This window comes from Lathyrus oleraceus, chromosome 3 (genome assembly GCF_024323335.1).
Source record: "Lathyrus oleraceus cultivar Zhongwan6 chromosome 3, CAAS_Psat_ZW6_1.0, whole genome shotgun sequence".
NCBI classification, from domain to species: Eukaryota; Viridiplantae; Streptophyta; class Magnoliopsida; order Fabales; family Fabaceae; genus Lathyrus; species Lathyrus oleraceus.
Genome location: NC_066581.1, coordinates 212,606,238 through 212,619,522, shown reverse-complemented (window position 1 = coordinate 212,619,522; position 13,285 = coordinate 212,606,238). Strand labels below are relative to the sequence as shown.

General features: G+C 34.8%; 1 protein-coding gene across 1 annotated transcript; it reads right to left on the bottom strand.

Annotated features, from left to right (window-relative positions):
• Positions 1–4,505: 4,505 nt before the first annotated feature.
• LOC127126384 (TMV resistance protein N) lies at positions 4,506–11,834 on the bottom strand. The gene is made up of 5 exons (XM_051055305.1): positions 11,181–11,834; positions 8,340–9,432; positions 7,979–8,257; positions 6,748–7,773; positions 4,506–6,662 (listed from the first exon to the last, which is right to left on the bottom strand). The coding sequence occupies exons 1-5, from the start codon at positions 11,654–11,656 to the stop codon at positions 5,148–5,150; spliced, it is 4,389 nt and encodes a 1,462-aa protein (XP_050911262.1). The 5' UTR covers positions 11,657–11,834; the 3' UTR covers positions 4,506–5,147.
• Between the last annotated feature and the right edge of the window lie 1,451 nt (positions 11,835–13,285).

The window sequence follows — 13,285 nt, the reverse complement described above, 5'->3', positions numbered from 1 at the left end:
TCTTTCAATTTAGAAAAATGAATATAAAAAAACTTATAATATTTTGACAAACGATTTTATAAAATCCATTTTTAAAAATACAAAGAAAAAATCCACTTTTCTTAAAATTGAAACAAACAGGCCCATTATATGATCATCTAAGCAGGCTCATTATATGATCATCTATCATGGTATTCTTTCAAGGGAATTTCTTAATGCACCCTATATATTACTATGGCACCATGTGAAAAATACAAAAATACTCCCCGATTCTGGAGATGCATCTCCGAACACACCAAAAACACACACATCTTAGGCCAATTCTGAGTCACGCCCTAGGATTATGGATTTTTTTATCCAGAGATGCATCTCTGTAGCATGGTGAATCAGAAACAGAAGTAGAAAACCAGAAAGTTGTATTTTGACAAAATAAAATTATCATTCATAACATAAAATCTGCATAACATATATGATGTTAACATAAAATCAAACATTACACTTCAATATCCAAGTGAACACTTCAACATCTTCACAATATCTTCGACCAATTTTGAAATCGTCGCTTCCACCTCGATCGAAACTTTTGTTTCGAAACTGAAAAATGTATTCCACATAACCCTTACATCTGCATCGTCTTGAGTTCATAATTGTTGAACTCAATCTTGCCTTCGTTGTTAATTGACGGTGAACGGTACTCGAGTTTTATAATTTTCCATTATCTCTGTAAGGTAGGAGATTCTACATTTTATATTGCATATATGCAAAAGAGGTGTACCCATTAATCTTAAATTTTTGCCCGAGTGTCGTGCTGGAAAATGAGACATTTGCGACATACCAAATGATGTTTATTTGCGACATTTACGATATTTTTTGTTTGTATGAAATGAGAAACACGTGTCTATATTTATAGAAGTTGTAGACAAATATGGACCTACAAAATTCTTATCAGTGGAGATTTCAGAGATGCATCTCCGATACTACCATATTCTCTTTTTTTGGAGATGTATCTTCGGAATCTCTCCTGATCCAGACAAAAAACAAAACCTGTGTGGGTACACCTATATCTCCAAAAAACAAAAAACAAGACTTGTATATATTACACTACATTACTATTAATATACAACTACATACAATTAATTGGTGAATAAAAACTAAAACGAATTGAAAGATTTGTCGCGAGCTAAATCTATATATTTAGGTGGTCACCCTTTGCCTTTTGTGCATTTGATTCTCTTTCAACGTTGCTCAATTTGGTGAACTCTTGCATACTTTCCACAAATCGGTTCGGCCAAGTCTCGACTTTTGTTGTTGAATGAGCCGTCCACTCCACTGATCTAAGTGGTATAGGGAATCCCGATTTCAATAAACTTGAATAAAGTGTCGTGATTTTAAAAGCCACTCAATACACATAATACAATCATTTGGATTTTGAGACGGGGCAGTGTGCAGTGGGAATTAAAAAAAAAAACGTATCTTGTAAGATCAATACACACTTGCTATGAGATGACCAATTTCAGAGAAGCACATTCATTTTCCTCCGATGCCGGTCCACTAATGCAAGGAACAAGAGACTTATAAATTGCATCAAAATTTTCTTTCTTTCCGTAAAGTCGTGAGTATGATTATTTATAGGTCCTCAACTCATGGATGAGTTGATGGCAGGAAAGTGTGTGATTACCTTCTCTATTATCAAGTAAAGTCGAAACAGCTTGAAAACCACAATTACCATCACCCTAAACATTGACGATCTGTTCGATGTATTTATGCATAAAAGTCGACATCTTGTCAATGAATGAAATTTTTCGTGGAGGCAGTGAAGGAAGTGGTTTGCTAATACGAGCTCCTTTAAAAATACTTTTTTGAGATTTTGGAGTTGGTGAGTCTGAAAAAACTTTGTCAACATGTTCAAAATACGAAGGAGACCGCATTGTTGAATTGTCACTCAGAGTAGGCTTGACCTTCATTAGAACACATTTTGTTTTTACCGGATGAAAGAGTGGTTTCAAGTCAGTGTTTTCTGGATAAGAAATCTTCCTCAATTGTTCTTTGATGTGGAGTTTTATATTATCATTGGCTTTCCAAAATCTATCTTGTATCACTTCCCATTCGATCAATATAGAGATATTCGATTTATCATCTTTCATGACACCATCATCATCCAACCTAATCCTTTTCCAGTGACTGCAAACTTCATCCATTCTTAACGGGCTACCAAGTTTCACCTTCTTTTCTATAATACAAGCACATAGGAGGCCATAGGTTTTCACAATTATGCAACCACACTTTGCGACATCGAAGCCTACATTATCATCTTGTTTTGCTTCGTGGAAAATATAATTCAAACATGCTCAAGATATATTGCCGACCAACTGAGAATAAATATTGTTGTCTTTAAATCTGTGTTCCAAAACTGCGATGCTCTGACTAAATGATGTATGTATCTCATTATGCTGGTTCTGGATCATTTGGTTCACAGAGTCCCAATTTCTACACAAATCGCTCTTACTATTTCCCAAAAAATTCTTCAATATAACATGGACATACTCAACTCAGTTTGTTGTTGTATTCCCAAGGTGTCTAACCTGATCGATCCATGCACAAACAATTTTCTCCTTCACCTGGTCCAAAATTGTGATTTCAATATATTTCAATAAATTTGGATATTTCTCGTACACCTTCCTGAAATGTATAACGAATTGACATATAACTTTTTAGTAGAAGAACTTACTATAACATTTCAAGCATCCATTATTTTTTCCACTATCACATCCACCTTCACCATTTTTTCATCTTCGACCTTTATATGTTTCATCGTTACTGCATGTTAAACCAGAGTTTTCTCATTCTTTGTTATGTGATATCAACAAAGTAATGCATAAGAAGTATGAAATACCTTTGCAACCGAATTCATCAAAACGGTATCACACTCAGTAAAATTACTTTCATCATCTCTTCTTGGTACTTCAACATTGCCTGACACACCTCTAAAGCCCAAGTAACATTCTCCTATTTTTCGCTATCTGGAAATGCAAACCCGAAAAAACAGGTCTTCTCAGTAGAGGTAACACCAACCATTTCTAGTAGTGAAGTCTGTACTTGTTGGTCTTATATGTTGAATCAATGACAAACATAGTAGAAAACGTGTTGAACAACTTGATGTAATGAGGATGAGTCTAAAATATATCTCTAACGGTTACTCCATCCTCGCACATTCTATACTTGGAAACAAAAATGTTATCATCAAAAAATTTCAATAGTTATTGCATTTCACTTCTATCCTCTCTTAACGCCTTGTTATTTTGGTACCGAATATTGTACACTTGCTTGATATTTGAGATTTTCAAGTCTTTTACGTTTCAAAGTTGCAAGTATGTTTTTCGACTGAAACAAATTCAATGTCATGTCTGAAACACATTCTTTCTTTTCCGACATGAGACGACATACAATTGAATGACCGACTAACTTTTCACACAACTCATGGTTATGTAAACCGCATATGGCATTAAATCTTCATTTCTCATTTGCCAACATAAAACCACACAACTTAAAGAGACACTCATATTTTTTTGAGCTTATGTCATCTCATTTAAAATTCCGAAGAGGAGGTCTATATTCCTCACTTCTTTCGCATGTCATTGTCACAAATGCACCTCTTCTATTCGAACTATTATCGAAACTTTCGATTACTACACCAAATCACAGTTTGGAGGCCTCCGTACGAATCCACTGAAGCATGTGATCACGAAATTCAAACTCTTGCTCATTTTTAAATTGTTTGCCAACATCTACCTCCTTCATAACAACAACTTTGGCATCTGGAGACACAACATGTTTGGAGAAGAAATCAGGATGCACCATATCTGAAGAAAATATTTACAATAAAAAACTCAAAAACTTCTAAAATTGTAACCAAAGCTGAAAAACTAAGAACATACAGCTTATGAAGATTATGAAGATGCATCTTCGGGGGAGTTCATACAAATTCCAAAGACACATCTCCGAATTCAACACATGTTTTTTCAGTCTAAAAACAAACTTAATTTGATCAATGAGGTTTGAAATGAAATATCTTTATCTGGAATTCCAACTTCTTTTGCTCATTTTGATGTGATGAAATACAAGAATGAAGATTTGGAGTGAAAATGTTGATTGAGAATGAAAGGGTTTCTGGAAAGAGTTTGGAGTGAAAAGCAAGTATGAATTTGTGATAATGCATGTGAGTGTTTTTTCAATTTATTCTGAAAATGCATCTCTGAAAATATCTGACAAGCAAATGTGACACATATTTCAAAATCCTAACTCAAACTTTCATAGATGCATCTCTAGAATATTCACTGGCCTGCTCAAATATCAATATATTTGTTGAAAATACTCGGAGATGTATCTCCGAAATAAAATTTTATTTTACTCTGGTGTGACACTCATTTGATGCGTCATAATATGGTGTATAGTGCATTCGGAGATGCATCTTCAAAATTTAAGGGGCATTTTTGATTTTTCATAGGATGTTTTTCCACCCTATAGAATAGGATAAAAAATTCCCTTCTTTCGATTCAAACGTTTTTAGAAGCTCAAATATATATCAAAACATAGAGATAGGCCTCCAAAACCCTCTATCCAAGATACATCCTTAACTATCTAAGATTCTTTTCTTCTTTTTAGATTGAATATTTTAGCACATTGTAGAGAGAGGAGACTGTGAGTTGCTCTCTTCCGCATTATAATTTACTCCATGCTGAAAGTTGGTGCTTGACAATGATACCTCACCCTATGTTTGCATCAAGAAAACATCCTTCAACAACATTACATTATGGCAGCCACTATCAAAGTTGTCACTTGATGATTGTGCATGTTTGAAAGGTTGTTCCTGCACTGGGACAGATAGTAGCTTGGTTGAATTCTTGGACAAAATTCTGAGCGGCTTTCGCAACCTCAACGGGATCCACTAATTTACATATTCTGATATAAATAAAGTAGGGAGAAATATATAATGCTATAAGCATTATTGCATCAGAGCTTTCTCAGCTTGCCAGTTTGTATTTTCTCCCTTAAATTTACCAGTAAAATCGATTATGGTGCAGAACCTTTGTTTTCTCCAAATAAAAAATCACCATCCTTGAAACATTTTTTGTGAAGCAAAAAGAAAAGGAAAATGAAATAACAAAAAACTACATGCAAGGAAGTTGAACACGGAGGGCATCGGCCATCAATGCCCGCTGAAGCTGTTGTGGTGGATAAGCATGGAAGCAATAGACCTCATGCTGTTCAGCTCCAAGTCTCGATAAAATATCTGCACAAGCATTATCTTCCCTGAGAGAATGGACCAAATTCAGCGACCAATTTCTTTGCATGAGGGAGCGTATGTCAGCCACCAAGCTTCCATAGGCATCATGCTCAATATTGGCCTCTTCAATGTGATTGATAGCTTCCAAAGAATCAGTTTCAACTAATATATTTTTGTAACCCAAATCCCAAGCTGTGATCAAACCTTGACAAATGGCATAAAGCTCAGCTTTCATATTAGTTGTATAGCCCAGAGAGCCATAGAACCCACCAAGCCAATTCCCCTCCACATCACGAAAGAGACCCCCATAACCAGCATTTCTAGGATTTTCCATGCAACAACCGTCCACGTTCAACTTAACAAAATGCCTGGTAGGTGAGGTGTGTTCTTGTACTAGAGACTTGATCATAGAATACAAACCATTATCTGTAAGAGAATCTCCCTTGTGGATGGAATTATTTCCATCCTTCCAGAGCAGAAAAGTGGTGACAGAAAACCTCAAGCAGTCAGCATCATAGTCTTCAGGGTTATTTGGCAACCAGGACTTACGAAGGAACCTATGCATCCAATCATGAAGAGAAATTGAAAAAAATTCATCATGCACTTGAGGAGGAACCATTTGAATCCAAATTGCACAAGCTCGCCTACAGTCTCTTAAAACATGGATAGTAGTAGTCCCTTCCATGCTACAGAACCTGCACTTTGCAATAGTAGGCAAGCGTTCACATAGGACTGCTAACAGGAAAGTCTTGAAACATTGGGGAACTTTGAGACGGCTTATCCATCTCCAAGATGTTAAAGGAGAAGAAGATAAGCAATTGCTTCGTGAGGCACATTGGTTGGCAGTAGAAGTGCTGCATTCAGGCAGATTTTTGCGCATGAGTTGTGCATCTTCCTTACATAATACACGCCACCCGCACTTCTTTATAACTAACTTACTTTTAAGACTAGAACTGAAAAATATTAACTGAAACTTGTCTTGAACATAAGACCAACGGGATGAAGGAACAGGAATATACAAAACCAATAGGTGAGGATGCTTGGAATTTGGTACTCCAGAAATGAAACCATGCTCCAACAACTTTTGACATAGCTGACTCAAAATACTATTTGTAGCAGGGAACTTTGAAATCCAACCGACACGATAGTCCTGGGAAAGTGTAGAAGAAGCCACATCTTCTACGACAAGACAGACTAACATTCCCCACCATTCACTTCTGTCATACCGTTGACGAAGTTGAGCTATATCCATTGATATTGACACAGTAGAATCAGCCCATATGTAGTTATCTTTTAAATATTGTATGTCCCGATCAAAATAATTTTGATAGAAAAAAGTTGATGGAATTTCGTTTCCAGGACTTACCAATAAAGTTTTAATCGGACTTGCATCTTGCAACTGTTACAGGGAAATCAGAATGTTAAAAAGTTAACTACAAACTGTGTTATAAAAGAAAGAGATACATAGTTATAGTGTAGTGTACCTTATCAAAGGCAAATGATGCCAAGTGACCCCATATCTCTGGTGGATTTGATAAGGGTTCCATTGAACCACAATCACTTGCATTTACAAAATGTACATTTGGTGGTAGCTTAGGCAATGATTGCAGGTTTTGGCAACTCTTCAACACAAGTCTTTCTAGCTTTGAAAGTTTAGATATGCAGCCATCACGAAGGTTCACAAAATTGTTCCCACTTAAATCTAATGTTACCAATGATGATAAACAGCCAAGATCATCAGGAATTGATTCATCATAGAGATTGCAATAGCTTAAATCTAGTTTCTTCAATGAGGATAAACCAGAAAAAGAAGGTAAGATCAATTTCTTGGGAATTGTATGAGTACCAAATCTGAAAATCTTACCCAAAGGGAGGCGTGAGCTCTCTGAGCTCCATGCTATTCCTTTGCATCCATGAAATAAAAGTACAATAAGATTTTTCAAATGAACAATGGATGAAGGAACTTCTCTTATAGCAGTGTCACTCACATTAAGACACTCCAAAGCCTCATTTTCATGCAAATTATCAGGAAGCTTGGAAAATTTTGAGCAACCAGATAGATTGAGCCTTTTGAGAGATTTCAAATTAGAAAAGGTATTTGGAAGGGAAATAATATTTTTACAATCCCGTAAAACCAAGCTATTAAGACCTGTCAAGTAACCAATAGTTGGAGGTAGTTCAGCTATGGAAATCTCATCTAAAGCAAGTGTGGATAGATTTGTCATACTTTCCCCGAAATCAGGAAGCTTTCTAACTGCTGTGCAGCCTGATAGAATGAGACGCTTCAAAGAATTCATTTCCAATTTTCCAGGAAGGCTTTTAAGATTTTTGCAATCTTCTAATGTCACATATGAAAGCTTTTTAAGAAGTCCAAGAGAAGCATGAACCTCAACCAGGTTTATGCAGCCTTCAAGATCCAAAATTTCAAGATTTGGAATTCCAGTGAAATCTGGAGTTTGATGTAGATATTTGGAATTTCTCAAATTGATGGTCTTCAAATTTCCCAGAAGCTGAAAATACATAAATAAATACATTATCTATGTTTGCTTGCGGGGAGATCTCGCATTGACTACACATATGACTAAAGTAGTCTTTATATAAGGGGAATCCTTACCGCCATAGATGTGTTGCGTGAAGGGAGCTAACCCAATTTCTAAGAACAATATTATCTCTTAAAATTTAATAGGATCTTGAGATTAAATGGAAGAATGTTACCTTCATTCCTCTCCAAAGGTGCTTTATTTTGCTATGACACATATCAATGTCAACAAGTTCATCTGATTGGTCTCCAACTGGCAATGACTCGAGAGGATATTCTCTCCACACAAGCACTTTTAACCCGCTGGGAAGACATTCAAGACCAAGTGGAAGTTGCAATTTATTTAGTATCATGAGCAATCTAAGATTACACATCTTTGCAAAAGCTTCAGGGTTCCAACTTGCTTGGAATGCTTCAGGCAGATTTAGTACTACAGCTTGAGTGGATTCAGTTCCCTTTAGAACATGACGATAAAAACAACATAAGTAATAATGAGAGTAAGTTATAAATTCAGTACAAATTTATTAAAAATCTTACCTTATTATTTCTCAATACTTGATCAATGTCCTTGAGAGACCACAACCTACTCCGCTTGCTGGCATCATTAAGTGATTCATGTAGAACAATATTTCTACCCATTTCTTGAAGCAAATCGTGCATCCCCAAATGCCACCCATCATCAGTTATCAATGATTTTTCAATAAGAACATCTATACCAATCAATGGATTATGACCACAATTTTCCAATATTTGTGTTACATGATCCTTGAGACTCCCTTTGAAAAAACAAGCAATATCTAAGAATATCGCCTTTTCTGTATCTCGCAATCCATCGTAACTTATTTTTAAGGTCTTGTAAACATCATTTTGCAGATCCTGCTGCAACATTTTCAAAGCATCTTCCCATACAGATGCCTTTCGTCCACAAAGGAATGAACCCAACACTTTGAGTGCCAAGGGAATACCTCCAGCATATTGAACCACCCGTTTTGAGAACTCTATGAAAGCTTCTTCAGGTTTTTCTCTTCTAAAAGCTTTCTGACAAAAAAGTTGAAGGGATTCATCACTGTTTAAGATTTGAGCATCATAAGTTTCACACACGCCTAGTGATACTAGGAGATGCTTGTCTCTAGTTGTTATTATTACCCTGCTTCTAGGACCAAACCATTCTTGCTTTCCAGCTAAATTCTCTAGCTGGATATCGGAACTTAGGTCATCAAGGACAAGCAGAACTCTTTTATTGAATAAAAGATTCCGTATTGTCTCCTTTCCTTGGTCCAAACTTTCAATTCTCATGCTGCTTATTTTTAGATGTGAAAGCAATTTTCTTTGTAAGCAAAGCAGTCCATCTCTTTCGCTAGAAACCTCTCTAACATTCTCAAGAAAGCAACTGAAATCAAATTGGTTCTGGATTTTCTTAAATACAAGTTTGGCTAGAGTTGTCTTTCCTATGCCACCCATGCCCCATATCCCCGCAAAGCGAATTTCCTGAGACTCTGTCCTTAAAAGTGAACACACGGTGTTTATCCTCGAATCAATTCCAACCAATTCATTATCATACTGTGGCAATTTAGGTTGTAACCTTTTCCATACTTCGGCAACAATTTCTTCAATGAGTTCTGTTTCACGTCTGTGATGAATAAATTTGAAATGAGTTTTTTTTACTCAAACAATCTCAAATCATTTATGATAATAGAAGAAATACAATCACAAATGTATTGAAAATTATTGCAAGGAGAATAAGAAATAGACACTCTAACTAAGAGTGAGCACTACCATTTGTTGATCACCAAACAACTTGATAGTTGTTGTACAATCGTAATAAGAATCTATAATTTTCTACAAGAGACCTGTATTCTGGGAAGAGAAGAAATCCTTGGAGCACCCTACAATCCTTGGCATCCCAATCATCACTTCCATGGTGCATATTAGGAGATTTTAATGATTTACTTTAGCATGATTAAAAGAGAGACCTCCGACCCATTCCAAGTGTTGCTTAATAGTGTTTAGGAAGATATGGCTGATTGAGGGCTTGTATATATTCCTTTGCAGGGGCATGCTTGGTCTCGTAGTCTGGGATTGACTCAATTTGTGGAAGAAAGACTAGACAAAGCTATGGCAATAGCTTAATGGCTGAATTTATTTCCAAATTGCGATTTGAGAAATCTAATTACAGGCTAGTCTTACCATTCATCAATCCTTTTGTCCATAGATATAACCTTTTATATTTACAAGAAGAAGTCTTTCAAGTTTGAAAACTCGTGGTTGGTTGAGCCAGAGCTTGAAACAGTGATCAATGATGGGTGGAGAAAAAAAAGGAGAGTCGGAACCTCTTTTTCAAAAATTACATTTACGTGCAGAGGAGCTAGATTCCTGGGGTCGAAAATATGTAGGAGGTATAGAGGCGGCATTCAGCAGTGTAAGAAGAGAATTGAAGAGCTCCATAGTTTAAGTCGGATAGAGGCGGACCAAGAGGTTGTGTCTTTGAGAGACGGGGACATGAACTCAAAATTCTTTCATGCAGCCAGTACTTCCTTAGAAAGACGCATAGGAAGCAAAAAAGGGTCAAGCTTTCATACTTGAATCTCACCACTTTCCAAAATGGTCATCATTTTTTCAATTCTTTTAATTTATGTTTTTCATGTCCAATAATTTTGAATAATTTCTCTTTTAAGTTAACAATATTTCTTAATTGGTCTGAAATGGCCAAATCGACTTATAATTTGAGCAGTAGTATAATTTTATTGAGCAAGGTTGCAAGATCTCGATCTAAATCTTAAAATCCTACGATTGTATAATCTCACTCACCCCAGCGATCCAGATCTTAAGTAGAATAGTGTGTTATAGCTAAATTATGAAAAAAAAATCGTTAAATAATTGATTATGTGCGATTTTGGCCTATTCCGGCCATGGTCAACCGTTTTCCGGCCACCCTCATCACAAGCCCAGAAGGATGACAAAATGTTGAGACACACTAATTACAGTTCCGCAGGGCCATTTTCCCTATAATACACTTGCTTACCAAGATATCATATAAAAAAATTTCAAATATATAGTATTAGTTTTTATTCTAGGAATATCTTATAATTTTTGTTGCGATATCATGTTTTATGATCTTGCTACCTCTCTTAATTTTGCAAAAATAATTGGATAAAATCTTCCAATATTAGTAAAGATCTTATGTTTCACGATCTTCTATCTCTTTATGATCTTATACAAGATTCCGATCTTGACAACCTTGGTATTGGGATTAGTAACTTGTGACACATTATTATTTTTCACTAATCATCTTCTAAACCTTATTCACTATATCTTAAAAATGCTTTAACTATTAAAATTATTATTACTTCCAATATATAATTTCAAATAAAAACGTACCGACCCTTGGAGCTCCAGCCAGACAACTCAGCGACCTGAGTCAAAGCCTCCCTCCACTTCCCAACTTTTTCACTGTCATCTCCAAACCTTTCTCCATGCTTAGCAAAAGCCTCTGCGTAAGACCCTCGCTGGTGCCTCACATCGGTGGGATCCACGTCGTAGAACACAGGGAAGACGTTTTGACCAAACTGAATTCGAGATCGGAGAATGGTAACCAGCTCATCCAAGCACCACCGCGAAGAGGCATAATCGGGAGAGAGAATCACCACGGAGGAGAGCGACTGCTCGATCGCATTGAGGAGCTCGGGCGCAATAACTTCACCTCTCTGAAGTTCTGTGTCGTCTTTGAAAACTGTTAAGCCGCTTGCTTTAAACGCTGCGTAGAGGTGATCGGTGAATTTGTTGCGAGTTTCTTCTCCTCTGAAACTCAAAAACACGTGAAATTTCCATGGCGGAGAATCACTAGCCATTGCCATAGAAATTTTCAACGATTTCTTCTCTGTAACTATCTACTACTATGTTTGTTGGTTTACAATAACTGAATTAGTTGAACTTTCATTTAAACTACAACTAATACACACATCAACATTTATGGAGAAACTCACTTCAGTGTCTTCCTCAATATAAATAAGTGGCCCCTTTGAAAGGAAAAAGAAAACCAAATTGTTATAAGATTCTATATAATCTATAAAAACTATAAAAAGAGAGAAAATATAAAAATGTGTAATAAATTTTTTATGAATTAAAATGAAAGGTTAATCAAGTGATACAACAAAAACTTAAAACTTATATAAATTAAGGGTATAATAACTAACTCATTTTATTTAACTAATTTGTAACTAATTTAAAACTAATAACTAATTTTTCTTAAAATATAATTAATTTGTAACTACCTTGTAATTAATTTATAATTAATGTTAATATTTCTAACATAAAATATACAATACTAAAAAAGTTAAAAGTATTTTAGAAATAAAAATAATTAAATGCAATAGAGTGGAGCTAAGTGAAATGAATGGAATGGAATAGAATAAACATTGAAGCACAACACCTTTAAGAGTAGACGTGTTGCGGTGTCCGACATGTATTGGGGTCTGATATTTACGTGACACTCGTACGATACCGGTTAGAAAAGCAAACAAGTGTTAGAAAAGTCAGAAAGATATCCCTAAAAAAATAATTTTTACTTTGCTTCAACACTCTTTTAATCGATGTTCAACACATGTATGACACTCATACACCACGTATCAGACAATTCAGACAAATATTTATAAGAATGAAGATTTTCAATGCCACAATATCTGTGTTTGTGTCATGTTTTGATGTTCGTGTCAAAGTTAATGTTTTATAGGAATGAAGATTCCATTGTATCGTTTGGAAATTTTAGAATAAAACAAAGTTAATTCTTCATTTTGTCTAAATCGGAGAAGAAGAAATTCGGTGGTAAATAATTGAGTGGATTTAAATCCATATCACTCTATTCCACTCCGTGCTATTCAATTTTTAAATATTCCAAACTATGAAATATTATTTTATTCCCTCTTATACCGTCCCACTCTATCCGATTTCATGAATCCAAACAAACTTTTAGGGTGAAGAAGAGGGAGGTGAAAAGTGAATATTTAATATTATATGTGTTTGGTTTAATTTTTAGGAGGAAAAGAGAAATATACCTGAACCATTTGGTTGATATTAATTATAATTATATTTACATATTTATTCTTATTTATTTATTAATATATATAATTAAAATATTAAAATATTAAAAATTTTATTTTAGACAAACTTTATCTTTCTCCTATCTTTTAATATTTTATATCAATATTTTATTATTTATTAAATATGTTTATATTTATTTTATTTTATTTTTTAATTTTGACGTCACTTTTAAAATTATTTTAATATTTTTATAATAATTTTTTTTAAAGTTTATTATTTTAGATAATTTAAAAAAACTATATATACTATTATTATTATGTTTTATAATATATTTTATGATATTTTTGTTAAGAAATGTGATTCAGGCTAATTCATCCATTCGAAACCAGTTTTCAGGCTGATTGTTCTCCACCTATAAACACATGTTCAGACGGTTAGATGTATTT

Excerpts from the sequence above, each read along its gene's own strand:
- LOC127126384 (XM_051055305.1), bottom strand. The coding sequence starts at position 11,656 with ATGGCAATGGCTAGTGATTCTCCGCCATGGAAATTTCACGTGTTTTTG. Across the intron at positions 9,433-11,180 it reads GGCTGGAGCTCCAAGGGTCG|ACGTGAAACAGAACTCATTG; the intron begins GTACGTTTTTAT and ends TATTCATCACAG. Across the intron at positions 7,774-7,978 it reads ACCTTTGGAGAGGAATGAAG|CTTCTGGGAAATTTGAAGAC; the intron begins GTAACATTCTTC and ends ATGTATTTTCAG.